This window comes from Pseudophryne corroboree, chromosome 2, assembly GCF_028390025.1.
Source record: "Pseudophryne corroboree isolate aPseCor3 chromosome 2, aPseCor3.hap2, whole genome shotgun sequence".
NCBI lineage: Eukaryota > Metazoa > Chordata > Amphibia > Anura > Myobatrachidae > Pseudophryne > Pseudophryne corroboree.
In genome coordinates this window covers 996,566,361-996,593,812 of record NC_086445.1, presented here as the reverse complement: position 1 = coordinate 996,593,812, position 27,452 = coordinate 996,566,361, and the positions used below count along the sequence as shown (strand labels likewise).

Genomic DNA, 27,452 nt, shown 5'->3' with positions numbered 1-27,452 from the left:
GTAGACAACTGGGAAGCAGACTTCCTCAGCAGGCACGACCTGCACCCGGGGGAGTGGGGCCTTCACCTGGAAGTGTGAACGATTTTAATTACCTACCAGTAAATCCTTTTCTCGTAGTCCGTAGAGGATACTGGGCGCCCGCCCGGTGCTTCGTTTTTCCTGCACGGTTACCTGGTTAAGTATTTCGGTTCAGCTGTTGCTGTTCCTGTTTAAAGTTGGGTTAGTATAGATTTCCTCTGTTTTGTGAGTGGTGGTTCGGAATCTCACCACTATCTTTATCTATCCTTCTCTCAAAGTATGTCCGTCTCCTCGGGCACAGTTTCCTAGACTGAGTCTGGTAGGAGGGGCATAGAGGGAGGAGCCAGCCCACACTATCAAATTCTTAAAGTGCCCATGGCTCCTAGTGGACCAGTCTATACCCCATGGTACTAAATGGAACCCCAGTATCCTCTACGGACTACGATAAAAGGATTTACTGGTAGGTAATTAAAATCCTATTTTAAAACATCCAGGGTTAGGAAGGGTCTGATCCCAGAAATATTGTGGAGGTGAAAGCGGCAGGATTTAGAGAGCTTGAATGCCTCTATTGCTCCTAAATTTCCTTCTACACAATATACATTTACATATAAAATCGGATTAGCGTGTCAAGCAAGGAAAAGTCCCGTTTTATAAAAATCTTTATTTTACAATAAAACATTAGGAACCCCTACAGTTACATTCAGAATAATGCCACATGAATACCTGGATCAAGCATTGGAGCAAATGGTTAGCTCTCCCCTGTAATGATATAAGCATGAGAAAGCAATGGCTGCTTGTAAAATTGGGGACTGCCCCCGGATTTGGATAAAGATGTGATGCCGAACAGCTTCGGCGTGGACGTCATCACTGAAAAGGATAAAAGTAATTTCCACCCAGACATATTCGTCTATTTTCCCATTTGAGTGAATTAAATTTTCCATTCAATTGTTTAGTACACAGGTTCTCAAACTCGGTCCTCAGGACCCCACACAGTGCATGTTTTGCAGGTAACCCAGCAGGTACACAGGTGTATTAATTACTTACTGACACATTTTAAAAAGTCCACAGGTGGAGCTAATTATTTCACTTGTGATTCTGCAAGGTGATCTGCAAAACATGCACTGTGTGGGGTCCTGAGGACCGAGTTTGAGAACCTGTGGTTTAGTGCATACATGCAGTATCAGAAAACCTACCCGGCCACAGCAGCTGTGTCGTTATCAACCACGGCAGGGGTATGCAACAAGTGCCCCTCCAGCTGTTGTGGAACTACACTTCCCAGCATAACCTACCACATCTATTGGAAATTCTCAAACACGTCAGAAGTCTATAAGGCTGGAGGAAGAGAGCTAAATGCAGCCAATAAACCAATGCTAGTACTCTCAGTGGACACTATTTGTGCACCTGCTAGTGGATGCAAATATCTCCTCAGCCAATCACGTTTCAGCAGCCCCATACATAACAGCAAGCACATTCATGAAGCTTTGTTGTTGTTCAGACCAAACACCACTAAGGGGTATATTCAATTGAAGTCAGATCCATTCCGACATTCATTTGTCAGAATGGATCCGACCTGGGCTATTCAATGTCATCTCAAGTCGACTTTTAAAAAAGTCGAATTGAGCTGCAGGAGCTGAGACGGGGGAGAGACGCGGGCAGACGGGGAGGGCAGCGATACAGCAGCGGCTATATAGTCGCTGCTGAAGTGCTGCTCGCCTCAGTCTGCCTGCGGCTCTCCTCCGTCTCTCTGCCTCTCCCCTTCCCTCTGCCTCTCCCCGTCCCTCCTCTCACCGTCCCCGCATCACAGCCGCCGGTGACGGCAGCGTCCACCCGGCTCCAGCAAGCGAGGTCTCGCTTGCTGGAGCCGGGTGGACGCTGCTGTGATACATCCTCCGGCGCTGGTCTACGTCTGCCCGCGGCTCTCCCTGTCTCTGCTCCCGCGTCTCACTTCGACTTTTTTTAAAGTCGAATTGAGATGGTCGAAAAGGGGGCCAAAACCGTTTTCGACACAAGCACGTGGATCGACAGCTATTCCGCCGATCCACGTGCTTTTCGACAAGTCGAATTCCTCCACGTGTCGAATAATTTGGGGTTAGATTGAATAGGTCAGAACCCCTTCCGACCTAAAAAAGTCGAAAACTGCCGTCTTTTCCACAGACGTCAGCTTTCGACTTCAAGTAAATAAACCCCTAAGAATTCCAGGGGTAATGGAGGTTATACAAGTACTAGAAAGGCGTACCTAGTAACTGAGTGTGTAAACATAGCGGCAGCAGGTACAGAACATTGGAAGAAAAACAAAAAAGTTAAAAAATATATTCCTCTTCAATCTTACTCGTGTGCTGATGAGTGTAAGAGTAAGTAAATCTGTATCCCTATTAGGAAGTGCCAGACAGGGTCGCCAAGAGCAGACACAGACCCAGGTACTGGGGGGACCACCCCCCCCCCCGCACAAAAAATAATTCTATGCAAAGGGGGGCAATGTCCCCATCAGCACTTGACACAGGCCACTCGTGCGCTGGAAAGGGGAACATTTGCCCCCCCCCTCACCCCAATCCACTCCGTAAGTGACCCAGCTCGGACCCCTGCACAAGACCGGGCAAAGGGTACCCTCCTGGCAATTGCCACTGGTGCCAGGGCAGCATAAAGCTCTGAACAGTCCGTGCTTAGTGGGGGCTTGTACTCGGTGACTCCATTCTGGCTTCTCTTGTCCTGCAAATTACTAAGGAGGTCAAAGATCTTTCACCCTCGAGGAATAGCTATCAATGACCTCAAGAAGATCTTCAGCAGCAGCTGCCTGGTGTACTTTATCAATCAAATCATCCAAAAGATCTTCTCCATCTAGGAATTCCTGTGAAAGTGGAAACAAATTCACATATTAACCCGACGTACAAAACTTATTTGCACAATTGCCCCGTAGTCATTGGAAGAAAAAAAAAAATCACAATTTTATTTCCTCATGACACGTAGTTCATTTGGCAATAAACGTGCAACATTGTCTTGTGGGTAAGTCGGCCCTAACTCTGCAAATACAAGGGTGGAATGAACGGATTACCGATACAGGTTGCCTTACATAAAAGATCTACCAAAACCACTCACAAATAAACATGCAGGGTATACTAGCTCCAGTTACCAGCGATCACGTGAAAGTGTGACATATGTCTGGATTTATTTGCACGTGCATTTACACATACCAGCATGCCTTGCTACTGTATTGTTATCTAGCCATGCTAAAACTGTTGCAGGGCATTGCTGGGATGTGTAGTTCAACAACAGCTGGAGGGCCGAAGGCTCCCCATCCCTGCTTTAAATCTTTGCCCGACATGGCGTGCCGTTGCGTACCCACTTGGAATATATGCGCTGGGAAACGGTTCTGCTGCTTCCCCGCTACTACTAGGAGCCGGCACAGGGTGTTTTGTGTGTGTAGCAAGAGCTTGTACTCCCGCTACATGCTTATATGCAGCAGGGAACAGATGGCCGTAGCTGGAGCGTATACGCATACAATAGGCATACTGTGGCTGCCGGCTGCTACGCTATGCCATGATGCAACGCCACAGAAACCAGCGTCTGGCAGCAAAGACGTGTGAGGACACATCTGTACTGCACTCATACTGTACATTACAGAAACACATTCTTTGATTACACAGAGGAAATGTATAGTTCTGTCCAAATATGGCCAGATTATCCTTAAAGTACAGCTTCTGCTGCGCATATTTTTTCCACAGGGTAACATTTTCTAAATGTGTTTTATTACAATATTTTATCACCCTTCGTCATTGCTGCATATGAGGTTTACACATTGTGTGTGGCAGAAGCGATATATACCCTTATATTACGGACGTCGAAGGATATTCTGTGGTCAGTCAGTCGGTCCTGAGTGAAGTTGTAAGTGCGGATTCGGTCAGACTGATCCCTTGTCCCAACCTGCACCGGGAGTAATACGGTAATACATTACAACCAATGTAACAATCCACTTGTGCTGTAACTAACAAAAACAGTGTTGTTGATAATCAGACTCATTTTTAGTTACACAACACTAAGGTGGTCATTCCAAGTTGATCGCTTGCTAGCAGTTTGTAGCATCTGTGCAAACGCTATGCCGCCTCCCACTGGCAGTGTATTGTAGCTTAGCAGAAGTGCGAATGAAAGGATCGCAGAGCGGCTACAAAAAAAAAAAATTGTGCAGCTTCAGACATACTCAGCGCTTGCGATCCCTTCAGACTGTTCAGTTCCTGTTTTGCCGTCACAAACACGCCCTGCGTTCTCCCAGCCACGCCTGCGTTTTTACAAACACTCCCTGAAAACGGTCAGTTGACACCCAGAAACACCCACTTCATGTCAATCACTCTGCGGCCACCAGTACGACTGAAAAGCTTCGCTAGACCTTGTGTGAAACTACATCAACCGTTGTGAAAGTACGTCGCGCGTGCAGACTGCGTCGCATGCGCAGAAGTGCCGCTTTTTTTTGCCTGATCGCTGCGCAGCGACCAAAAACAGCTAGCGAACAACTCGGAATGACCACCTGAATCCCGTTACCAATATTGTGCTAGCTGATGTGCAGAAAAATAAAATAACACAAATGCAGCCGCAGCAATCAAAGCGTCTGCATTCAGTCCTCTTATTATCTGCGTTCCCCACCTGCAGCTTTCTGGAGCTCTGCCTGTGGGACATCTCCTGCTGGACTGTCTGTTCATGGAGTTTAGCTCTCAGAATCCTCATGGCTTTATCCTTGTTCTGAATTTGGGAGCGTTCCTGTTGGCACTCCACCGTTATCCCTATAGAGACAGACCAGAGTGTGACAGCAGCCTGTGAGTGGCTTACAGAGTGTACAGTCACAGGTGTGTATCTGCAGGTGCATGCAGCTGCAGGACCACAGCAGGTGTAATACCCATAGCAGAGCAGCTGGTGGTTTGCATCACTGTGTCCTTCATTCAGTGATAAGTAAGAGAATGATGCTATACCTGTAGGTATGTGAACAATCCGAACAGCACTGTCCGTTGTATTGACATGCTGTCCCCCAGCCCCCTTGGCTTTGAACGTATCAATACGCAGATCTCTTGGATCAATTTTAATGTCTACCTGCACAGAAAATAAAGGCACGTCTTATTTTATTTTCAGTAGTTTAACAGTAAACTGGCAACATGAAAACAGAGGGCCTAATTCAGACCTGATCGGTGCAGCAAAATTGTTCTCTAATGTGCAAAACCATGTGGGGGCAGATGTAACATGTGCAGAGAGAGTTAGATTTGGGTGGGGTGTGTTCAAACTGAAATCTAAATTGCAGTGTAAAAATAAAGCAGCCAGTATTTACCCTGCCAGAAACAATATAACCCACCCAAATCTAACCCTCTCTGCACATGTTATATCTGCCCCCCCCCCCCCCCGCCCCCCCTGCAGTGCACTTGGTTTTGCTCATTAGAGAACAATTTTGCTGCTGCGATCAGGTCTGAATTAGGCCCTGACTACGGAATGGCGAGTCGGAGCACTTTACCTCGTCAGGCTGTGGCAGCACAATTACAGCCATGGTCCCTGTGTGAATCCTCTGCATCCGAGAGGACAATCCCACCTGCGGGATCCGCTGCACCCGGTGAATTCCGCCTTCGTATTTCAAACGCTTGTATGCGCCTTCTCCTACAATACGTGCTGCCGCATGGTGTATGCCACCTGCAATGTGGCAGATGTGTTACACTGGATGTGGTGAGCAGCTGAGGTCCTAGTGTTCATTCTAGCACCCTGCACCTTTCAAAATCCGTGCAGTTCCTCTTTCCTGCCAGGGGTGTCACTCTCTGCTGTGGTGCTTCTCAGCACACACTGATCTGTTACTCAGTGCTGTGATACAGACCTGTGTGTGCTGAGAAACACCAGAGCAGAGAGCGACACCCCAGGCAGCAAAGAGGAACTGCACAGGATTTGAAAGGTGCAGGGTGCTAGAATGAACACTAAGTTCCTACACCAACAAGTACTCTCCGGCTACCCCAGATTAACTGTGTGATTGTGCCAGACCAAAAAGGGGGCACTATATATAATTCTCTATGACTGCACTGGAATGGCTTAATGCTGTGTTATCTATGAGAGACATCTCAGTACACCTCAGTTGTAGACCTGATTCTAGTAACTGCTGTAAGTGGTCAGGACTAGGTGTGACTGTAGAAACTACTATATACGGGTATATTCAATTGAAGTCGGATTTTCTCCGATGGACAAGATCCGACAGGTCACTATTCAATGCCAGCCGTTTACGGCCAACATTCCAACAATCCAGATTCGACTTGATAAGTCGAAACTGCATCAGCGGCAAACTGTCGAAAACAGACGCGTTTTCAACAAAAACGCGTGGATCGGCGAGTAACTCACCGATCCACGTGTTTTCCGACAAGTGACATTTTTTTCAACAATCGAAATAACAGCACTTTCATTGAATAGGTTGAATGCATATACAACCTATAAACTGCTGAAAAGTGCAGTTTTTCCGACTGGCAAAAAAACCATCACCAATTGAATACCCCCCCCATAAAAGGATTTCAAATATTGCAAACTTGTTTAAAAACTCCTTGAAATATTGGCTAATAAAAAGTCTATAATGGCAGCGTGCATTCTGGGAAAAGATGGTTCATGAATCCCAATTTATAGGTTTCCCTCATCAACAAACAAATCTTTCCTTCACAGGGGATCCGGTCTTTAGGTTGACAGTAAGTAGGTCGACCGCTATTGGTCGACAGTAAGTAGGTGGACATGGTTTCTAGGTCGACGGGGACTCTAGGTTGACATGAGTTTTTCAATTTTTATTAACTTTTTCATACTTTACGATCCACGTGGACTACAACTGGGAACGGTAACCTATGCCGAGAGCAGCGGTAACTGAGCGAGGCACCTTGCCCGAATTTGTTAGCCATGCGAGGGCACACGGTGCACTAATTGGGGTTCCCGGTCACTGTATGGATAAAACAACACCAAAAAAAGTAAAAAAAAAACCTCATGTCGACCTACTTACTGTCGACCAATAGTGGTTGACCCAAGTCTAATCTACCTAACATACCACACCCCCTTAACAGTACATAAGTGATAGGTGCATCCTAACTGGACAGTGCTGTAAGAGTAGGAATAGTTCATGAGCCTCAGGATCCTTTCACAAGAGACGTATCACACACATAATTATAAAACAGAACCCTTACCATACTCATTGGGTGTGTAATTTATAAATTCAAATGTCCAACGCTTGTAATGGGCATAACTTCGGTACATGTCAAAAACCTCTGCTGTAAATTGCTGGCAAATGTCACCTGAAAGAAAATAGGAGGGAGGGGGTAATCCCACTAAAGTATTATATTTCTCTCTATATACACTGTCAGATATTTGGGTTAATGCATCTATGCTGATTTATCAGCAAAAGTAAAATCATCCAATGTTAATACAACAGCGCCACCTACTGGCAAAAATCATCATGACAACTGCCAGTTGTTTTTTTCTAGAATAATTTACTGAAATATATCTTTACTAGGTGATTCATCGCGCCCTACGGGCGCTCTTCACACCGTCGTAAGGGGCTACGCCCCCTTAACCCTTGCACACCCTTGTGGCGTGCAATATTTTTATTATATGGAGTATTACATCCAATCATAATTGTGTGAGTGGTTAAATATTGCACGGACAAAGGGCGTGCAATGGTTAAGGGGTGGAAGGCCCTTGCAACGGCGTGAACAGCGCACGCAGGGCTTGGTGAATCACCTAGTAGGTGCTTTGGTTGGGGGAGTAGGGGTCGCGGGGAAGAGGCGGATGGGATCCTGGGGTGCCACGGGAGTGGTGCCGCAGGTGGGGGAGGGTGCATGGGTGCTGCGGGTGGTGGTCCGGAGCCGCTGCGGGTGGGGGAGGAGCAGTTGCAGGGATTGCCCCGGGTGAGGGAGGGGCGGATGCAGTGGTGCGGCGGGAGGTACTGATGCGGGGTCGCTGCGGATGGGGGTCCGGAGCTATCGCGGGTGCTGAAGGGGGTTTGTGGGGTTGCCGCGTATGGGGCCCGGAGGTACTGTGAGTGGGGGAAGGGTGGGTAATGCTTATCCTAGCTCCCAGCAGCCCTAAGGGGCAGAATGCTTCGGTGCTAAGGGCTGCTGGGAGCTATAGTTTATGTAGTGCGTCTACTTCCCTGTAATGCGGCGCGTTGGGACAATGTAAAAGGTGAGAGTGCTGTGCAGTGTCAGTTAACACTGCACACGGGGCCGGCGCTAGCCGCTCAGCAAAGGGATGCAGTGCAGGGATGCAGTGCAGGAAGGAGAGACGTTCTCCCTGCTCTGCATCCCTGTGCTGAGCTTCTGCTGCTATCCCTGCTGCTGCTGCCGGCTGCTGTCACACATGCAGTGGCGCGGGCAGCACAAAACGTCCTCTCCCCCTCTGCGCCGGCAGCACAAAGCCTCCTCTCCCCCTCCCCTCCCCTGTGTGACATTCAGTGGCTGGGAGGGAGCCAAAGTGGGCGGAGATAGATGGGAGTAAGGGGCGGAGCTACACGGGACCATGCTGCAGCAGGAGGATGAGCTGCTACAGCTTCGGCCAGCCAGACTTCATTAGATAAGTGTCTGGAAAGAGAGAGAGTGTGTGTGAGTGTGTGTGTGTGTGTGTGTGTGTGTGTGTGTGTCTCTATACAGTGTCTGTGTATACTGTATATATGTGTGACTGTGTATGTGTGTAATGTATGTACAGTATGTATGTGTGTGTGTTTGTATATATATATGTGTCTGTTGTGTGTGGGTATGTGTGACTGCTGCATAATGTGTGTAAGCGTCACTGGTACAGGGGGCGTTACGTGTCTAAGCGGCACTGGTACAGATGGCGTTACGTGTGTAAGCGTCACTACTACAGGGGGCATTACGCGTGTAAGCGTCACTGCTACAGGGGGTGTTATTTGTGTAAGCGTCACTGGTACAGGGGGGCGTGACATGTGTAAGCGTCACTGGTTTAGGGGCATTACATGTGTAAGTACTACAGGGGTCATTATGTGCGCTGTGCGTTTGTAAAGTATGCGAGGGTGCAAATTTATAGTTTGCAGGGGGGCGCCGAACACTCTAGCAACGGCCCTGACAGCACACCCACTGCACTGCACAGCACTGTCACCTTTTACATTGTTTCAGCGTCCATACATTACCCTCTGCGATATCACCCTCTTTATCCGTTACATTAGCCATCTTGGGGCTTCCAGGCCGGCAGCCCAGGTGCTGTGTTGCGGAGTCAGGGCCTCTGGGGATCTGGGTGCGGCTGTGGCGGGGAGGCACTTCTGTGACATCACACGCAGAACAGGCTCCAGGGCTCAGAGAGTATGCGGCGCAGGGAGGCCTATGAAAGTCTTCCGCTGCGTCACTTTCATACACATCTATGCCGGTGGCCGCAGCAGCTTTTGTTCCACCTGCGCCGCGGCTAGGGAGTGGGGATTGTTGATGCCGAAGGGGGCAGGTTTACTGGCAGCAAGACATTGGTGGTCATTCCGAGTCGATTGCTTGCTAGCAGTTTTTAGCATCTGTGCAAACGCTATGCCGCCGCCCACTGGGAGTGTATTTTAGCTTAGCAGAAGTGGGAACGAAGGGATAGGAGAGCGGGTACAAAAAATTTTTGTGCAGTTTCAAAGTAGCTTCCGACCTACTCGGCACTTCCGATCACTTCAGATCATTCAGTTCCTGATTTGACGTCATGAACACGCCCTCCGTTCGGTCAGCCACGCCTGACTTTTTCCGAACACTCCCTGAAAACGGTCATTTGACACCCAGAAACGCCCTCTTCCTGTCAATCACTCTGCGGCTGCCTGTGCGACTGAAGAGCATTGCTAGTCCCTGTGTAAAACTACATAGTTCATTGTAATAGTAAGCCGCACGTGCGCATTGCGCTGCATACGCATGCGCAGAAGTGCCGAGTTTTTGACTGATCGCTGCACAGGGAACAAATGCAGCTAGCGATCAACTTGGAATGACCCCCATAGGACGCTGCAGTAAAAGGCATACTTGCCTACCCTCCCGGAATGGCCGGGAGGCTCCCGAAAATCGGGTGACCCTCCCGGCCCCCCGGAAGAGCAGGCAAGTCTCCCGATTACAGGGGTCCCCCCCTGCCCGGCTGCCCACTTAGCGAGTGAAATGGGCGGTCCCGGCAGGCGATGACGCGATTCTTGTTGAATCGCGTCATGCAAGCCACGCCCCCCACTGTATAATGCCGGTAATTGCGGCATTGCACAGTGGGGGGCGTGGCTTGCATGACGCGATCCAGCATCCACGCCCCTGTCCCTCCTCTGGCCCGCCCCCGTGCCGCCCCCGGCCCACCCCCCTCCTCACATCAGCTCATTGCCCGGCGTGCCCGCCCCCCTGCTGAGCCGACTGGCTGCTCTCTCCCGGAGAGAGCAGCCCAAAAGTCGGCAACTATGGTAAAAGGATTCTTTTTTACCCTATATGCAGCACAGAGACTTGCTGCAGATGCAGTGGCATACCCTCCAGCTGCACCTTTTTGGCAGGTACAGTCCCTTTTTTTTATGGTCTGTACCATTTTTTGACTCTCCAAGCTTCCATTGAAAGTATAGGAAAAGGGGCGTGGCCACACTGCTGTACCCGTGGCCACGCCTCCTTTTCGAATGTGTATCAGTGTTTATGTGTAAAGTGTTGGAGGGTATGATGCTGCAGATGCAGTGGGCCTATTTTGGGGTGTGGGGCTGGAGCTGTAGCTCCATCAGTCCCATTGCTAATCCTGCTCTGTGAAAACACAGCAGCCAAAGGGCAGAGCCTCCCATTGGATGTAACCTGTGTGGGAGGGCGTTTCTCGCCCAATCAGCTGTGGACTGGGTGTGATAGACCTGCTACTAACCCAATGAGAGCTTCTAGCCATGCCCAGCGTTAGAAACCCAGGCACAGAATCACAGGGCTATTATATAGGAGATAAATTTGCATGAAAAAGCCAAAAGTATGCCTTTATGTGCCCTTACATACAGGTATATTATGGGCAGTTTCCCAGTCTTGATATATAAAACTCAGCCACATGGAATAAGCCACAGTCTATTATATACAGCGTGCTGACCTCCCGTGGTTCTGCCAGACACCACTTCCAGTATTGCATCGTTCTGGTCATATTTTTTCTGAGGCACAAGTATGGTTAGCAGCTGAAAGTAAGCAGAGGAATGACAGTCACACATAGCATTTCCACCAAGATTACTCATACATACATTACAATATACAATTGTGAATCAAAAGGGACAGTCTCTTACACGAATACAAGTGAGACAGAGCAGTGTACTGAAAGTACCACTAAAGTTACAGATGATTTATCCTGCCCCAAATTATCATCCATCTATCTATCTAGTGTCAGTATACTCCACAGCACCCTAAAATTGGGATCAAGCCAAACAATAAAACAAAACTGGGCATTAACAGACAGACAATGCGGTAAGAGGGGATTTCCTCGAATGCTTAGGGTTAGATTTACTAATTGTAATTGGCGTTGCTTCGTTTCGGAGTTATGTGGCAAAACGTTCCCCTGCCATTTACAATGCATCACCACTGTGCTCTGGAAAATGTGACAGTTGGAGAACTCTTTGGGCGGTATTCGAATGATATATCACACCCAATCTCCTTTCTAAAGTGATCCCCATTATTGCGCATATCGCACCCATAGTAATTAGGTTTAGCTGTGTAAAGGGTTGGGCGCCCTCGCTACCCTGGGGGTAGCGAACTGAAATTATTATACCACGCCCGTCAGCAGAAACAGAATGGGTGTGGAAGGGGGTGAAAAGAATTGAATACCGCCCTATGTATGTATGTATGTATGTATGTATTTTCATGAACTACATGTATATTTTTATTATATGCAATGATAAAAACAATGCAAACATTCATTCATACAATACAAAACACACATTAAAAGCTTCATCAAAAGGTTAAATATACACTGGGAGACAATTAAACAAACCCTAGATGTTTGTGACATCTTTACCTGCAACTGGGTCCATTTGCTATGACAAGAGACAATAATGAGATCTCCTGGCGGCAGAGTCATAGTTTCTGTTGCTGCATGGGTCCACATGCTAAATTCAGGCACCAGTATCCCTTATAACTCCTGCATTGATTTAACTGTTCACTTTGGACATTTATTTATAGTGTGGTCGTGGTGTCAGCGCTCCCCCTGCTGGTCATTCATGCAGTACTGCACTTATAGGACGCTTAATCATTAAACTTCCGGTTTGAGTCACTGCCACCCCAAAAGTTATACTAAATAAGTGATCAATTTAAGGAACACATAAAACACCATTTTATAACCATGCCACTCACCAAGGAAACGGCTAATATTGTCTTCATGGTAATATTCCGGTGAAATTTCAGTACATGGGGTACACTAACTTTATAATATATATGGTAAAAGATTACTTCTACCCCTTTCACACTTAAGACCCGGGAAATATATGGCTATGACCCGGGTCTCAGCCTGAGACCCCCTATTCACACACCAAAAAGCTGGGAAATTCCCTGGTCGGATGCGTTCTCACCAGACCCGTGTCTTCCAGGAAACCCAGTCTTCTGTAAGGCAGCAAACACTTGGAGATGATACCACCTTTTAGGCATGACCGGAGTTATGCCGTTCACACTACAGGTGACCCCGGCCGGACCTGGGACTACGACCCCGATCAGTTCTGTGCACGTAGCCAAGTCCTGGGTTGATGCGCATACACTGGCAATAACCCAGGTATATCAGCTAGTGTATGTGTGAAAAGGGTATTATTGTTATATTACAAGTTTCCGGATATTAGGTTAGTATACTACATGTTCTAAACTTTTACCTAATATTCCTTTCTCTAACGTCCTAAGTGGATGCTGGGACTCCGTAAGGACCATGGGGAATAGCGGCTCCGCAGGAGACTGGGCACAAAAGTAAAAGCTTGAACTAGCTGGTGTGCACTGGCTCCTCCCCCTATGACCCTCCTCCAAGCCTCAGTTAGATTTTTGTGCCCGAACGAGAAGGGTGCAAGCTAGGTGGCTCTCCTGAGCTGCTTAGAGTAAAAGTTTATTTTAGGTTTTTTATTTTCAGTGAGTCCTGCTGGCAACAGGCTCACTGCATCGTGGGACTAAGGGGAGAAGAAACGGACTCACCTGCGTGCAGAGTGGATTGGGTTTCTTAGGCTACTGGACATTAGCTCCAGAGGGACGATCACAGGTTCAGCCTGGATGGGTCCCGGAGCCGCGCCGCCGGCCCCCTTACAGAGCCAGAAGAACGAAGAGGTCCGGTGAAATCGGCGGCAGAAGACGTTCCTGTCTTCAACTAAGGTAGCGCACAGCACTGCAGCTGTGCGCCATTGCTCTCAGCACACTTCACACTCCGGTCACTGAGGGTGCAGGGCGCTGGGGGGGAGCGCCCTGAGACGCAATAAAAACAGAAATACCTTAGGATGGCAAAAGAAATACATCACATATAGCTCCTGGGCTATATGGATGTATTTAACCCCTGCCAGTTTTCCAGAAAAAAGCGGGAGATAAGGCCGTCGTGAAGGGGCGGAGCCTATCTCCTCAGCACACAAGCGCCATTTTCCCTCACAGTTCCGCTGGAAGGACGGCTCCCTGACTCTCCCCTGCAGTCCCTACAGAATCAGGGTAAAAACGAGAGAGGGGGGGCACTATTGGCAGCTAAATTATAAACAGCAGCTATAAAAGGGAGTAACACTTATATAAGGTTATCCCTATATATATATATAGCGCTCTGGTGTGTGCTGGCAAACTCTCCCTCTGTCTCCCCAAAGGGCTAGTGGGGTCCTGTCCTCTATCAGAGCATTCCCTGTGTGTGTGCTGGGTGTCGGTACGATTGTGTCGACATGTATGAGGAGGAAAATGATGTGGAAGCAGAGCAATTGCCTGTGTTAGTGATATCACCCCCTAGGGAGTCGACACCTGACTGGATGGTTGTATTTAAAGAACTACGTGACAATGTCAGCACTTTACAAAAAACTGTTGACGACATGAGACAGCCGACAAATCAATTAGTGCCTGTCCAGGCGTCTCAGACACCGTCAGGGGCGATAAAACGCCCGTTACCTCAGTGGGTCGACACAGACCCAGACACGGATACTGAGTCCAGTGTCGACGGTGAGGAGACAAACGTAATGTCCAGTAGGGCCACACGTTACATGATCACGGCAATGAAGGAGGCATTGAACATTTCTGACACTACAAGTACCACAAAGAAGGGTATTATGTGGGGAGTGAAAAAACTACCAGTAGCTTTTCCTGAGTCAGATGAATTAAATGAGGTGTGTGATAAAGCGTGGGTTTCCCCCGATAAAAAAGTGCTAATTTCTAATAAATTATTGGCACTATACCCTTTCCCGCCAGAGGTTAGGGCGCGTTGGGAAACACCCCCTAGAGTAGATAAAGCGCTCACACGTTTATCTAAACAAGTAGCGTTACCGTCTCCTGATACGGCCGCCCTCAAAGAACCAGCGGATAGAAGGCTGGAAAATATCCTGAAGGGTATATACACACATACTGGTGTTATACTGCGACCAGCAATCGCCTCAGCCTGGATGTGCAGTGCTGGAGTGGCGTGGTCGGATTCCCTGACTGAAAATATTGATACCCTGGATAGGGACAGTATATTACTAACTATAGAGCATTTGAAGGATGCATTACTATATATGCGTGATGCACAGAGGGATATTTGCACCCTGGCATCAAGAGTGAGTGCTATGTCCATTTCTGCCAGAAGAGCGTTATGGACGCGACAGTGGTCAGGGGATGCGGATTCCAAACGACATATGGAAGTATTGCCGTATAAAGGGGAGGAGTTATTTGGGGCCGGTCTATCGGACCTGGTGGCCACGGCAACGGCCGGAAAGTCCACCTTTTTACCCCAGGTCACCTCTCAGCAGAAAAAGACACCGTCTTTTCAAACTCAGTCCTTTCGTTCCCATAAGTACAAGCGGGCAAAAGGCCACTCATTTCTGCCCCGGGGCAGAGGAAGAGGAAAAAGACTGCACCAGGCAGCCTCTTCCCAGGAGCAGAAGCCCTCATCTGCTTCTGCCAAGTCCTCAGCATGACGCTGGGGCTTTACAAGCGGACTCGGACACGGTGGGGGCCCGTCTCAAAAATTTCAACGCGCAGTGGGCTCACTCGCAAGTGGACCCCTGGATTCTGCAGGTAGTATCACAGGGGTACAAACTGGAATTCGAGACGTCTCCCCCTCGCCGGTTCCTGAAGTCTGCTCTACCAAAGTCTCCCTCCGACAGGGAGGCAGTTTTGGAAGCCATTCACAAGCTGTATTCCCAGCAGGTGATAATCAAGGTACCTCTCCTACAACAGGGAAAGGGGTATTATTCCACGCTGTTTGTGGTACCGAAGCCGGACGGCTCGGTGAGACCAATTTTAAATCTAAAATCCTTGAACACTTACATAAAGAGGTTCAAATTCAAGATGGAGTCACTCAGAGCAGTGATAGCAAACGTGGAAGAAGGGGACTATATGGTGTCTCTGGACATCAAAGATGCTTATCTCCACGTCCCAATCTACCCTTCTCACCAAGGGTACCTCAGGTTTGTAGTACAAAACTGTCATTATCAGTTTCAGACGCTGCCGTTTGGGTTGTCCACGGCACCTCGGGTCTTTACCAAGGTAATGGCCGAAATGATGATTCTTCTTCGAAGAAAAGGCGTTTTAATTATCCCTTACTTGGACGATCTCCTGATAAGGGCAAGGTCCAGGGAACAGTTAGAAGTCGGAGTAGCACTATCTCAGTTAGTGTTACGTCAGCACGGGTGGATTCTAAATATTCCAAAATCGCAGCTGATTCCAACGACACGTCTCCTGTTCCTAGGAATGATTCTGGACACAGTCCAGAAAAAGGTGTTTCTCCCAGAGAAGAAGGCCAGGGAGTTATCCGAGCTAGTCAGGAATCTCCTAAAACCAGGCCAGGTGTCAGTGCATCAGTGCACGAGGGTCCTGGGAAAAATGGTGGCTTCTTACGAAGCGATTCCATTCGGAAGATTCCATGCAAGAACGTTTCAGTGAGATCTTCTGGACAAATGGTCCGGATCGCATCTTCAGATGCATCAGCGGATAACCCTGTCGCCAAGGACAAGGGTGTCTCTTCTGTGGTGGCTGCAGAGTGCTCATCTACTAGAGGGCCGCAGATTCGGCATTCAGGATTGGATCCTGGTGACCACAGATGCCAGCCTGAGAGGCTGGGGAGCAGTCACACAGGGACAAAATTTCCAGGGCTTGTGGTCAAGCATGGAAACATCTCTTCATATAAACATTCTGGAACTAAGGGCCATTTACAATGCCCTAAGTCAAGCAAAACCCCTGCTTCAGGGTCAGGCGGTATTGATCCAATCGGACAACATCACGTCAGTCGCCCACGTAAACAGACAGGGCGGCACGAGAAGCAGGAGGGCGATGGCAGAAGCTGCAAGGATTCTTCGCTGGGCGGAGAATCATGTGATAGCACTGTCAGCAGTGTTCATTCCGGGAGTGGACAACTGGGAAGCGGACTTCCTCAGCAGACACGACCTTCACCCGGGGGAGTGGGGACTTCATCCAGAAGTCTTCCAAGAGATGGTAAACCGTTGGGAAAAACCAAAGGTGGACATGATGGCGTCCCGTCTCAACAAAAAACTAGACAGATATTGCGCCAGGTCAAGGGACCCTCAGGCAATAGCGGTGGACGCTCTGGTAACACCATGGGTGTACCAGTCAGTGTATGTGTTCCCTCCTCTGCCTCTCATACCAAAAGTACTGAGAATCATAAAAAGGAGAGGAGTAAGAACTATACTCGTGGTTCCGGATTGGCCAAGAAGGACTTGGTACCCGGAACTTCAAGAGATGCTCACGGAGGACCCGTGGCCTCTACCTCTAAGAAAGGACCTGCTCCAGCAGGGACCTTGTCTGTTCCAAGACTTACCGCGGCTGCGTTTGACGGCATGGCGGTTGAACGCCGGATCCTGAAGGGAAAAGGCATTCCAGAAGAAGTCATCCCTACCCTGATAAAGGCCAGGAAGGATGTAACCGCAAAACATTATCACCGCATTTGGCGAAAATATGTTGCGTGGTGTGAGGCCAAAGAGGCCCCTACAGAGGAATTTCAACTGGGTCGCTTCCTACATTTCCTGCAAACAGGACTGTCTATGGGCCTAAAATTAGGGTCCATTAAGGTTCAAATTTCGGCCCTGTCGATTTTCTTCCAAAAAGAACTGGCTTCAGTGCCTGAAGTCCAGACGTTTGTCAAAGGGGTACTGCATATACAGCCTCCTTTTGTGCCCCCGGTGGCACCTTGGGATCTCAATGTGGTTTTGGGGTTCCTAAAATCACATTGGTTTGAACCACTCACCACTGTGGAATTAAAATATCTCACATGGAAGGTGGTAATGCTGTTAGCCCTGGCTTCAGCCAGGCGTGTCTCAGAATTGGCGGCTTTATCTTATAAAAGCCCTTACCTGATTTTTCACACGGATAGGGCAGAATTGAGGACTCGTCCTCAATTTCTCCCTAAGGTGGTTTCAGCGTTTCACGTGAACCAGCCTATTGTGGTGCCTGCGGCTACTAGGGACTTGGAGGACTCCAATTTACTGGATGTAGTCAGGGCCCTGAAAATATATATTTCCAGGACGGCTGGAGTCAGGAAATCTGACTCGCTGTTTATCCTGTATGCACCCAACAAGCTGGGTGCTCCTGCTTCTAAGCAGACGATTGCTCGTTGGATTTGTAGTACAATTCAGCTTGCACATTCTGTGGCAGGCCTGCCACAGCCAAAATCTGTAAAAGCCCATTCCACAAGGAAGGTGGGCTCATCTTGGGCGGCTGCCCGAGGGGTCTCGGCTTTACAACTTTGCCGAGCAGCTACTTGGTCAGGGGCAAACACGTTTGCTAAATTCTACAAATTTGATACCCTGGCTGAGGAGGACCTGGAGTTCTCTCATTCGGTGCTGCAGAGTCATCCGCACTCTCCCGCCCGTTTGGGAGCTTTGGTATAATCCCCATGGTCCTTACGGAGTCCCAGCATCCACTTAGGACGTTAGAGAAAATAAGAATTTACTTACCGATAATTCTATTTCTCATAGTCCGTAGTGGATGCTGGGCGCCCATCCCAAGTGCGGATTGTCTGCAATACTTGTATATAGTTATTGTTACAAAATTCGGGTTATTATTGTTGTGAGCCATCTTTTCAGAGGCTCCCTTGTTTATCATACTGTTAACTGGGTTCAGATCACAGGTTGTACGGTGTGATTGGTGTGACTGGTATGAGTCTTATCCAGGATTCAATATCCTTCCTTATTATGTACGCTCGTCCGGGCACAGTATTCTAACTGAGGCTTGGAGGAGGGTCATAGGGGGAGGAGCCAGTGCACACCAGCTAGTTCAAGCTTTTACTTTTGTGCCCAGTCTCCTGCGGAGCCGCTATTCCCCATGGTCCTTATGGAGTCCCAGCATCCACTACGGACTATGAGAAATAGAATTATCGGTAAGTAAATTCTTATTATTTCTATCAATTATTAGCTTAACCATAGCACTGTGATTTGTTTTAGTCGAGAGTTACCTAATATTACACAGGGGGAGTTACCTAACATTACACACGGCGCGATGCGCAGTACAGCCCGACACTGGCCCCGCCCTTATAGTCAATGTTGGGCTGCCTGCAGAGTCTATTGTTCCTTGCGATGCCGCTCCCGCGGGACCACGCATCGGCAGGACTATACACATGGGGGGTAATTCCAAGTTGATCGCAGCAGGAATTTTGTTAGCAGTTGGGCAAAACCATGTGCACTGCAGGTGTGGCAGATATAACATGTGCAGAGAGAGTTAGATTTGGGGGGGTTATTTTGTTTCTGTGCAGGGTAAATACTGGCTGCTTTATTTTTACAGTGCAAATTAGATTGCAGATTGAACACACCACACCCAAATCTAACTCTCTCTGCACATGTTAAATCTGCCTCCCCTGCAGTGCAAATGGTTTTGCCCAACTGCTAACAAAATTCCTGCTGCGATCAACTTGGAATTACCCCCAAGGTGCGATATGCACTAGATTTTCTTACAATTTTGACTATATAGTCAAAATGTAAAGAAATATCGCACCGTATGTACACATCCTTAGGAAGAGACTGTCACCTTTTCACGTAGCTTATTAATGTTTCGGTTCATAGCTTCCTGTTCTTCCCGCAGCAGCTGCTCATCCTCCGGTGACATCAGGCCTGTAAGAAAACCAGCTCCTGTTACTGCTTCAGTGTGGGAACAAAAGGACTAGAAAATATTACAAATACTCGTGATTTAAAACAATCTAGTTGCATTCCTTTAATAAACTAGAACAGTGGATATGGATGTAACCTATCTTACGCCTTTGTTTTGCAAAATGACTTTTTAAAAATGATTTGACCACAATTGTAATAGTCTAAATTAAAAATAAGAATTTACTTACCGATAATTCTATTTCTCATAGTCCGTAGTGGATGCTGGGACTCCGTCAGGACCATGGGGAATAGCGGGCTCCGCAGGAGACAGGGCACATCTAAATAAAGCTTTTAGGATCACATGGTGCGTACTGGCTCCTCCCCCTATGACCCTCCTCCAAGCCTCAGTTAGGTACTGTGCCCGGACGAGCGTACACAATAAGGAAGGATCTTGAATCCCGGGTAAGACTCATACCAGCCACACCAATCACACCGTACAACTTGTGATCTGAACCCAGTTAACAGTATGATAACAAAAAACGAAGTAGCCTCTGAAAAGATGGCTCACAACAATAGTAATAACCCGATCTTTGTAACAATAACTATGTACAAGTATTGCAGACAATCCGCACTTGGGATGGGCGCCCAGCATCCACTACGGACTATGAGAAATAGAATTATCGGTAAGTAAATTCTTATTTTCTCTAACGTCCTAGTGGATGCTGGGACTCCGTCAGGACCATGGGGATTATACCAAAGCTCCCAAACGGGCGGGAGAGTGCGGATGACTCTGCAGCACCGAATGAGAGAACTCCAGGTCCTCCTTAGCCAGAGTATCAAATTTGTAAAATTTTACAAACGTGTTCTCCCCTGACCACGTAGCTGCTCGGCAAAGTTGTAATGCCGAGACCCCTCGGGCAGCCGCCCAAGATGAGCCCACTTTCCTTGTGGAGTGGGCCTTTACAGATTTAGGCTGTGGCAGGCCTGCCACAGAATGTGCAAGTTGGATTGTGCTACAGATCCAACGTGCAATCGTCTGTTTAGACGCAGGAGCACCCATCTTGTTGGGTGCATACAATATAAACAACGAGTCAGATTTTCTGACTCCAGCTGTCCTTGAAATATATATTTTTAATGCTCTGACAACGTCCAGTAACTTGGAGTCCTCCAAGTCGCTAGTAGCCGCAGGCACCACAATAGGCTGGTTCAAGTGAAAAGCCGAAACCACCTTAGGGAGAAAATGAGGACGTGTCCGCAGTTCTGCCCTGTCCGAATGGAAAATCAGATATGGGCTTTTGTATGATAAAGCCGCCAACTCTGAAACTCTCCTGGCTGAAGCCAGGGCCAATAGCATGGTTACCTTCCATGTAAGGTATTTTAAATCTACCGATTTTAGAGGCTCAAACCAATGAGATTTGAGAAAATTCAAAACTACGTTCAAATCCCACGGTGCCACTGGAGGCACTATTGGGGGTTGTATATGTAGTACACCTTTGACAAAAGTTTGTACTTCAGGCACTGATGCCAATTCCTTCTGGAAGAAGATTGATAAGGCCGAAATTTGAACTTTAATGGACCCCAATTTTAGGCCCATAGACAATCCTGCTTGCAGGAAATGTAAGAATCGACCCAATTGAAATTCTTCCGTTGGAGCCTTCTTGGCCTCACACCACGCAACATATTTTCGCCAAATGCGGTGATAATGTTGTACAGTCACTCCCTTTCTAGCCTTAATCAAGGTAGGAATAACTTCCTCTGGAATGCCCTTTTCTTTTAGAATCCGGCGTTCAACCGCCATGCCGTCAAACGCAGACGCGGTAAGTCTTGGAACATACAAGGTCCCTGCTGAAGCAGATCCCTTCTTAGAGGTAGAGGCCATGGATCCTCCGTGAGCATCTCTTGAAGTTCCGGATACCAAGTTCTTCTTGGCCAGTCCGGAGCCACCAGTATTGTTCTTACTCCTCTTTTCCGTATAATTCTCAGTACCTTTGGTATGAGAGGCAGAGGAGGGAACACATACACTGACTGGTACACCCACGGTGTTACCAGAGCGTCCACAGCTATTGCCTGAGGGTCTCTTGACCTGGCGCAATATCTGTCCAATTTTTTGTTGAGGCGAGACGCCATCATGTCCACCTTTGGTCTTTCCCAACGGTTCACAATCATGTGGAAGACTTCTGGATGAAGTCCCCACTCTCCCGGGTGAAGGTCGTGTCTGCTGAGGAAGTCTGCTTCCCAGTTGTCCACTCCCGGGATGAACACTGCTGACAGTGCTATGACATGATTCTCCGCCCAGCGCAGAATCCTTGCAGCTTCTGTCATTGCTCTTCTGCTTCTCGTGCCGCCTTGTCGGTTTACGTGGGCGACTGCCGTGATGTTGTCCGACTGGATCAACACCGGCTGACCCTGAAGCAGCGATTTTGCCAGGCTTAGAGCATTGTAGATCGCTCTTAGCTCCAGTATATTTATGTGAAGGGACGTCTCCAGGTTTGACCACACGCCCTGGAAGTTTCTTCCCTGTGTGACTGCTCCCCAGCCTCGTAGGCTGGCATCCGTAGTCACCAGGACCCAGTCCTGTATGCCGAATCTGCGGCCCTCTAACAGATGGGCACTCTGCAACCACCACAGGAGAGACAACCTTGTTCTTGGTGACAGTGTTATCCGCTGATGCATGTGCAGATGCAATCCGGACCATTTGTCCAGCAGATCCCACTGAAATGTCCGTGCATGGAATCTGCCGAATGGAATCGCTTCGTAAGAAGCCACCATCTTTCCCAGGACTCTTGTGCATTGATGTACTGACACAGTTCCTGGTTTTAGGAGGTTCCTGACAAGTTCGGATAACTCCCTTGCTTTCTCCTCCGGGAGAAACACCTTTTTCTGAACCGTGTCCAGAATCATTCCCAGGAACAGCAGACGAGTTGTCGGGGTCAATTGAGATTTTGGAAGATTCAGAATCCACCCGTGTTGCTGAAGCACTACCTGGGTTAGTGCTACACCGACTTCCAGCTGTTCTCTGGACTTTGCCCTTATCAGGAGATCGTCCAAGTAAGGGATAATTAATACGCCTTTTCTTCGTAGAAGAACCATCATTTCGGTCATTACCTTGGTAAAGACCCGAGGGGCCGTGGACAAACCAAACGGCAGCGTTTGAAACTGATAATGACAGTCTTGTATCACGAACCTGAGATACCCTTGGTGTGAGGGGTAAATTGGGACATGCAGATAAGCATCTTTTATGTCCAGGGACACCATGAAGTCCCCTTCTTCCAGATTCGCTATCACTGCTCTGAGTGACTCCATCTTGAACTTGAATTTCTGTATGTACAGGTTCAAGGATTTCAGGTTTAGAATAGGTCTTACCGAACCGTCCGGCTTCGGTACCACAAATAGTGTGGAATAATACCCCTTTCCCTGTTGTAGGAGGGGTACCTTGACTATCACCTGCTGAGAATACAGCTTGTGAATGGCTTCCAAAACCGACGTCCTTTCTGAGGGAGACGTTGGTAAAGCAGACTTTAGGAACCGGCGAGGGGGAGACCTTTCGAACTCCAACATGTAACCCTGAGATATTATCTGCAGGATCCACGGGTCCACTTGTGAGCGAGCCCACTGATTGCTGAAAATCTTGAGTCGACCCCCCACCGCTCCTGAGTCCGCTTGTAAAGCCCCAGCGTCATGCTGATGGCTTTGTAGAAACCGGGGCGGGCTTCTGGTCCTGGGCAGGGGCTGCTTGCTGCCCTCTCTTACCCTTTCCTCTGCCTCGCGGCAGATAAGACTGTCCTTTTGGTCGCTTGTTTTTATAGGAGCGAAAGGACTGCGGCTGAAAAGACGGTGTCTTTTTCTGTTGGGAGGGGGTCTGAGGTAAAAAAGTGGATTTGCCGGCAGTTGCCGTGGCCACCAGGTCCGAAAGACCGACCCCAAATAATTCCTCTCCTTTATATGGCAATACTTCCATATGCCTTTTGGAATCCGCATCACCTGACCACTGTCGCGTCCATAAACTTCTTCTGGCAGATATGGACATCGCGCTTACTCTTGATGCTAGAGTACAAATATCCCTCTGAGCATCTCGCATATAAAGAAAAGCATCCTTTAATTGCTCTAGAGTCAATAAAATACTGTCCCTATCCAGGGTATCAATATTTTCAGTCAGAGAATCCAACCACACTACCCCAGCACTGCACATCCAGGCTGAGGCTACTGCCGGTCGCAGTATAACACCAGTATGTGTGTATATACTCTTCAGTGTAGTTTCCAGCCTCCTATCTGCTGGATCCTTGAGGGCGGCCGTATCAGGAGACGGCAACGCCACTTGCTTTGATAAACGTGTGAGCGCCTTATCCACCCTAGGGGGTGTTTCCCAGCGCGCCCTAACCTCTGGTGGGAAAGGGTATAATGCCAATAACTTCTTGGAAATTAGCAGTTTTCTATCTGGGTTAACCCACGCTTCGTCACACACGTCATTCAATTCCTCTGATTCTGGAAAAGCTACAGGTAGTTTTTTCACCCCCCACATAATACCCCTTTTTGAGGTACCAGCAGTATCAGAGATCTGCAAAGCCTCCTTCATTGCCGTGATCATATAACGTGTGGCCCTATTGGAAAATACGTTTGTTTCTTCACCGTCGACACTAGATTCATCTGTGTCGGTACCCGTGTCGACTGACTGAGGTAAGGGACGTTTTACAGCCCCTGACGGTGTCTGAGACGCCTGAGCCGGTACTAACTGGTTTTCCGGCCGTCTCATTTCGTCAACTGACTTTTGTAATGTGCTAACATTATCACGTAATTCCATAACTAAAGCCATCCATTCCGGTGTCGACTCCCTAGGGGGTGACATCACCATTACCGGCAATTGCTCTGCCTCCACACCAACATCGTCCTCATACATGTCGACACACACGTACCGACACACAGCAGCCACACAGGGAATGCTCTAATCGAAGACAGGACCCTCTTAGCCCTTTGGGGAGACAGAGGGAGAGTTTGCCAGCACACACCAAAAGCGCTATAAATGTATATAAACAACCCTAGAAGGTGTTGTTTTTGATATAAGCGCTTTTAATATATCAATATCGCCAAATTATGCCCCCCTTCTCTTTGTTACCCTGTTTCTGTAGTGCAGTGCAGGGGAGAGTCCTGGGAGCCTTCCTCACCAGCGGAGCTGAGCAGGAAAATGGCGCTGAGTGCTGAGGAGAATAAGCTCCGCCCCTTTTTCGGCTGGCTTTTCTCCCGGGTTTTAAGAAAACTGGCCTGGGTTAAATACATACATATAGCCTTAATGGCTATATGTGATGTATTTATTTTGCCACTAAAGGTATTTAATATTGCTGCCCAGGGCGCCCCCAGCAGCGCCCTGCACCCTCCGTGACTGAATCAGTGAGACGTGTAGCAACAATGGCGCACAGCTGCAGTGCTGTGCGCTACCTTCATGAAGACTGAGGAGTCTTCTGCCGCCTGCTTTCCGGACCTCCGTCTTCAGCGTCTGTAAGGGGGATCGGCGGCGCGGCTCCGGGACGAACCCCAGGAGGACCTGTGTTCCGACTCCCTCTGGAGCTAAGTGTCCAGTAGCCTAAGACTCCAATCCATCCTGCACGCAGGTGAGTTGGAAATCTCTCCCCTAAGTCCCTCGATGCAGTGATCCTGTTGCCAGCAGGATTCACTGAGATTTAAACCTAAAAAAACTTTTTCTAAGCAGCTCTTTAGGAGAGCCACCTAGATTGCACCCTTCTCGGACGGGCACAAAAACCTAACTGAGGCTTGGAGGAGGGTCATAGGGGGAGGAGCCAGTACGCACCATGTGATCCTAAAAGCTTTATTTAGATGTGCCCTGTCTCCTGCGGAGCCCGCTATTCCCCATGGTCCTGACGGAGTCCCAGCATCCACTAGGACGTTAGAGAAATATAAAAATTCTTAGGGGACGATTAAATTGTTTTGGGTTCCCGTAGCTCAGGCATGTCCAAACTGCGGCCCTCCAGCTGTTGAGAAACTACACATCCCAGCATGCCCTGACACAGCTTTAGCATTCTCTGACATCAAAACTGTGTCAGGGCATGCTGGGATATGTAGTTTCACAACAGCTGGAGGGCCGCAGTTTGGACATGCCTGCCTTTAGCTCCTGCCTAAAGTGACTGTGTGCTATTCAATTGCTTTGGACACACAGGCCCGAGGCTGCACCTATGGCGGATTTCTGCTTGCACGCTCCTGAGCTAGCTAGATGCCTCAGCTAACGGGTGTACTATATTATAAGGGAAACAACTCTCAGTCATCAACGGCAGCTGATTACATGCACACGCCATTAATTATAGTTCAACGTATTCTGGTTAATAGCCAATAGACAGGGACATTCGATACTGAGGGACGAGTGAGATATCTGGCAAACTGCAGGCTTCCATAGAATGAGGCCATTGCAGTACTGGACAGTTTACTCCGAGTGGTTTCCCTTCTACAATAGGCAGAGATCGATAAATCATTTTTATATACGTTTGTTAAAAGATTTGACCGGCTCTGTCAGTAGATCATGATTCTCATAGTAAAATAAGAGATAACAGACAGATCTTAAAGTTATGTCAAATTAACAAAAAATAAAATAAAAAAAAATTTGCAGACAAAAAACGATTTCTCAAAAAAAAAAAAAAAAAAAAATACTAGTAGCCTACGTCCCAGTAACGAATGGGCACAGCTTGCAGTAATAGGTTCAGAGTCAGGACAGCTTACCGGCAAACATGGCTTCCAGCTCCCTGATTTCACCTTCCGCCTCCTGTATCTGACCGAGGAGGACGCTGAGAGAAGACAGATCGGCGTGCCGTTGGCCAAGGTCCCTGCGCTCCTCCTCTTTTAAAGTAAGATTTAGCATGTCACCTAGATCTCTATGCTCTTTCATTAGGGACTGTAAGTAGTTCTGCAACGTCTCGCTTTGCCACAGGAAAGCAACGCCCCGGGAGCAGCTTCTTCTTGGCTGAAGTCCATACGGACCAATGGGTGAGCATGGATTTCTCCTGGCCAGCGAAGCAAGAGGCAGCTGCTTTGTGACGACATTAGTACATAGCCTGCGTGGTGAAAGAGTAAGGGCGCATGAATGGAAACCAGCGACGCAGCTCCTCCACAGCGCAGCCATTCGTGGGTGCTTCATGGCGACATCGCTGATCCCTCTCCTGAAAGGAATTCACGAATACAGATTATCACCCATCACTCACACACACTAGTGCTCTGCTAAGATTAGCGCTGACCATCGCCGGCCAGTGGTTTTAAATAGAGATGAGCGGGTTCGGTTTTACTCGGTTCTCAAAATGGCATCTTATTGGCTCACGGATGTCTCTTGTTTTGGATAGCCAATAAGATGCCGTTTTGAGAACAGAGTAAAACCGAACCCGCTCATCTCTAGTTTCAAACCACTGAACAGAAACCATTGGCAACTAGTTTGTCCACTAAACATGCGCAGCCGGTGCCTGTGTTACCCATCAATATTATACCAGTGGTGGTTGGTCATCAATGGTGGAGCCCTCGTCATTGGTCTCTGCTAATCGATGGTTGCTATGCCATTAATGATCGATGGCCAACCCAACTGGAGATGAATAGGACATCAGTGACTGGCCATGACAATAAGGGGAGTCTCTGCTGCACCACATGATATAGGTGACCACACAGAGCAGAGGCACAGGAGCATGGTGCCCGCGCAGAGTTCCCTGTGTCTTCGCTGCAGCGCATGCACTAACCTCTGGGGAAACGGACACCCTTGAATATTCCCTGTGATTTCTGCTGCTGCAGCCCCGACGTGGGACTCCGGAGAGGTAAGTATAATAATATGGGTGCAGGCCAGGGTGTGAGCCCCCACGTGCACCGCACACCATGCACCGATTATAGACACACCACTGATCAATGATACATGGGTTTAGGACATTCATGAATTACGCAGGTTCTAGCGCTAATTAAAACCAGGGGAAATGCAGGCTTGAAGTAAGCAAGCCACAGAACCTGTGTAATTCATGAGTGTCCCAGTTTGAGTGTCCCAGTTTAAAGGGACAGTATGGTAAGCCCACGTGTTCCATGGCTTGCCAGTGCTGGAATACAGGTATGTATGAACAGTGAGGGTGTCAAGGGCTGACCAGCAGCAACGGGCTGTTCTATGGAGCTGTCCCAGTCACACACTACAGCAGCAGCACTCACCTGTCCTGAGGTCACACGACAGCATCACACGCTAGAACTACTTTTTACATCCCCACTGAGCATGCGCAGCCGAGTGCCCCTGGAAGCTTTTACTGCGTTTCAACACACGCATGCGCAG

General features: G+C 48.4%; 1 protein-coding gene across 2 annotated transcripts; it reads right to left on the bottom strand.

Annotated features, from left to right (window-relative positions):
- Window positions 1-664: 664 nt before the first annotated feature.
- Window positions 665-27,433, bottom strand: MTRF1 (mitochondrial translation release factor 1). 2 transcript variants are annotated; one of them, XM_063956509.1, is made up of 10 exons: window positions 27,335-27,433; window positions 25,886-26,322; window positions 19,107-19,189; window positions 11,047-11,128; window positions 7,185-7,292; window positions 5,504-5,676; window positions 4,974-5,091; window positions 4,651-4,787; window positions 3,838-3,936; window positions 665-2,863 (listed from the first exon to the last, which is right to left on the bottom strand). In XM_063956509.1, exons 2-10 carry the CDS (start codon window positions 26,298-26,300, stop codon window positions 2,744-2,746), a joined length of 1,335 nt encoding a protein of 444 aa, XP_063812579.1. In that variant the 5' UTR covers window positions 26,301-26,322; window positions 27,335-27,433; the 3' UTR covers window positions 665-2,743. The 2 variants fall into 2 exon arrangements, with proteins under 2 accessions (XP_063812579.1, XP_063812580.1); XM_063956510.1 differs by lacking the exon at window positions 27,335-27,433 and adding an exon at window positions 26,884-27,292.
- Window positions 27,434-27,452: the final 19 nt, after the last annotated feature.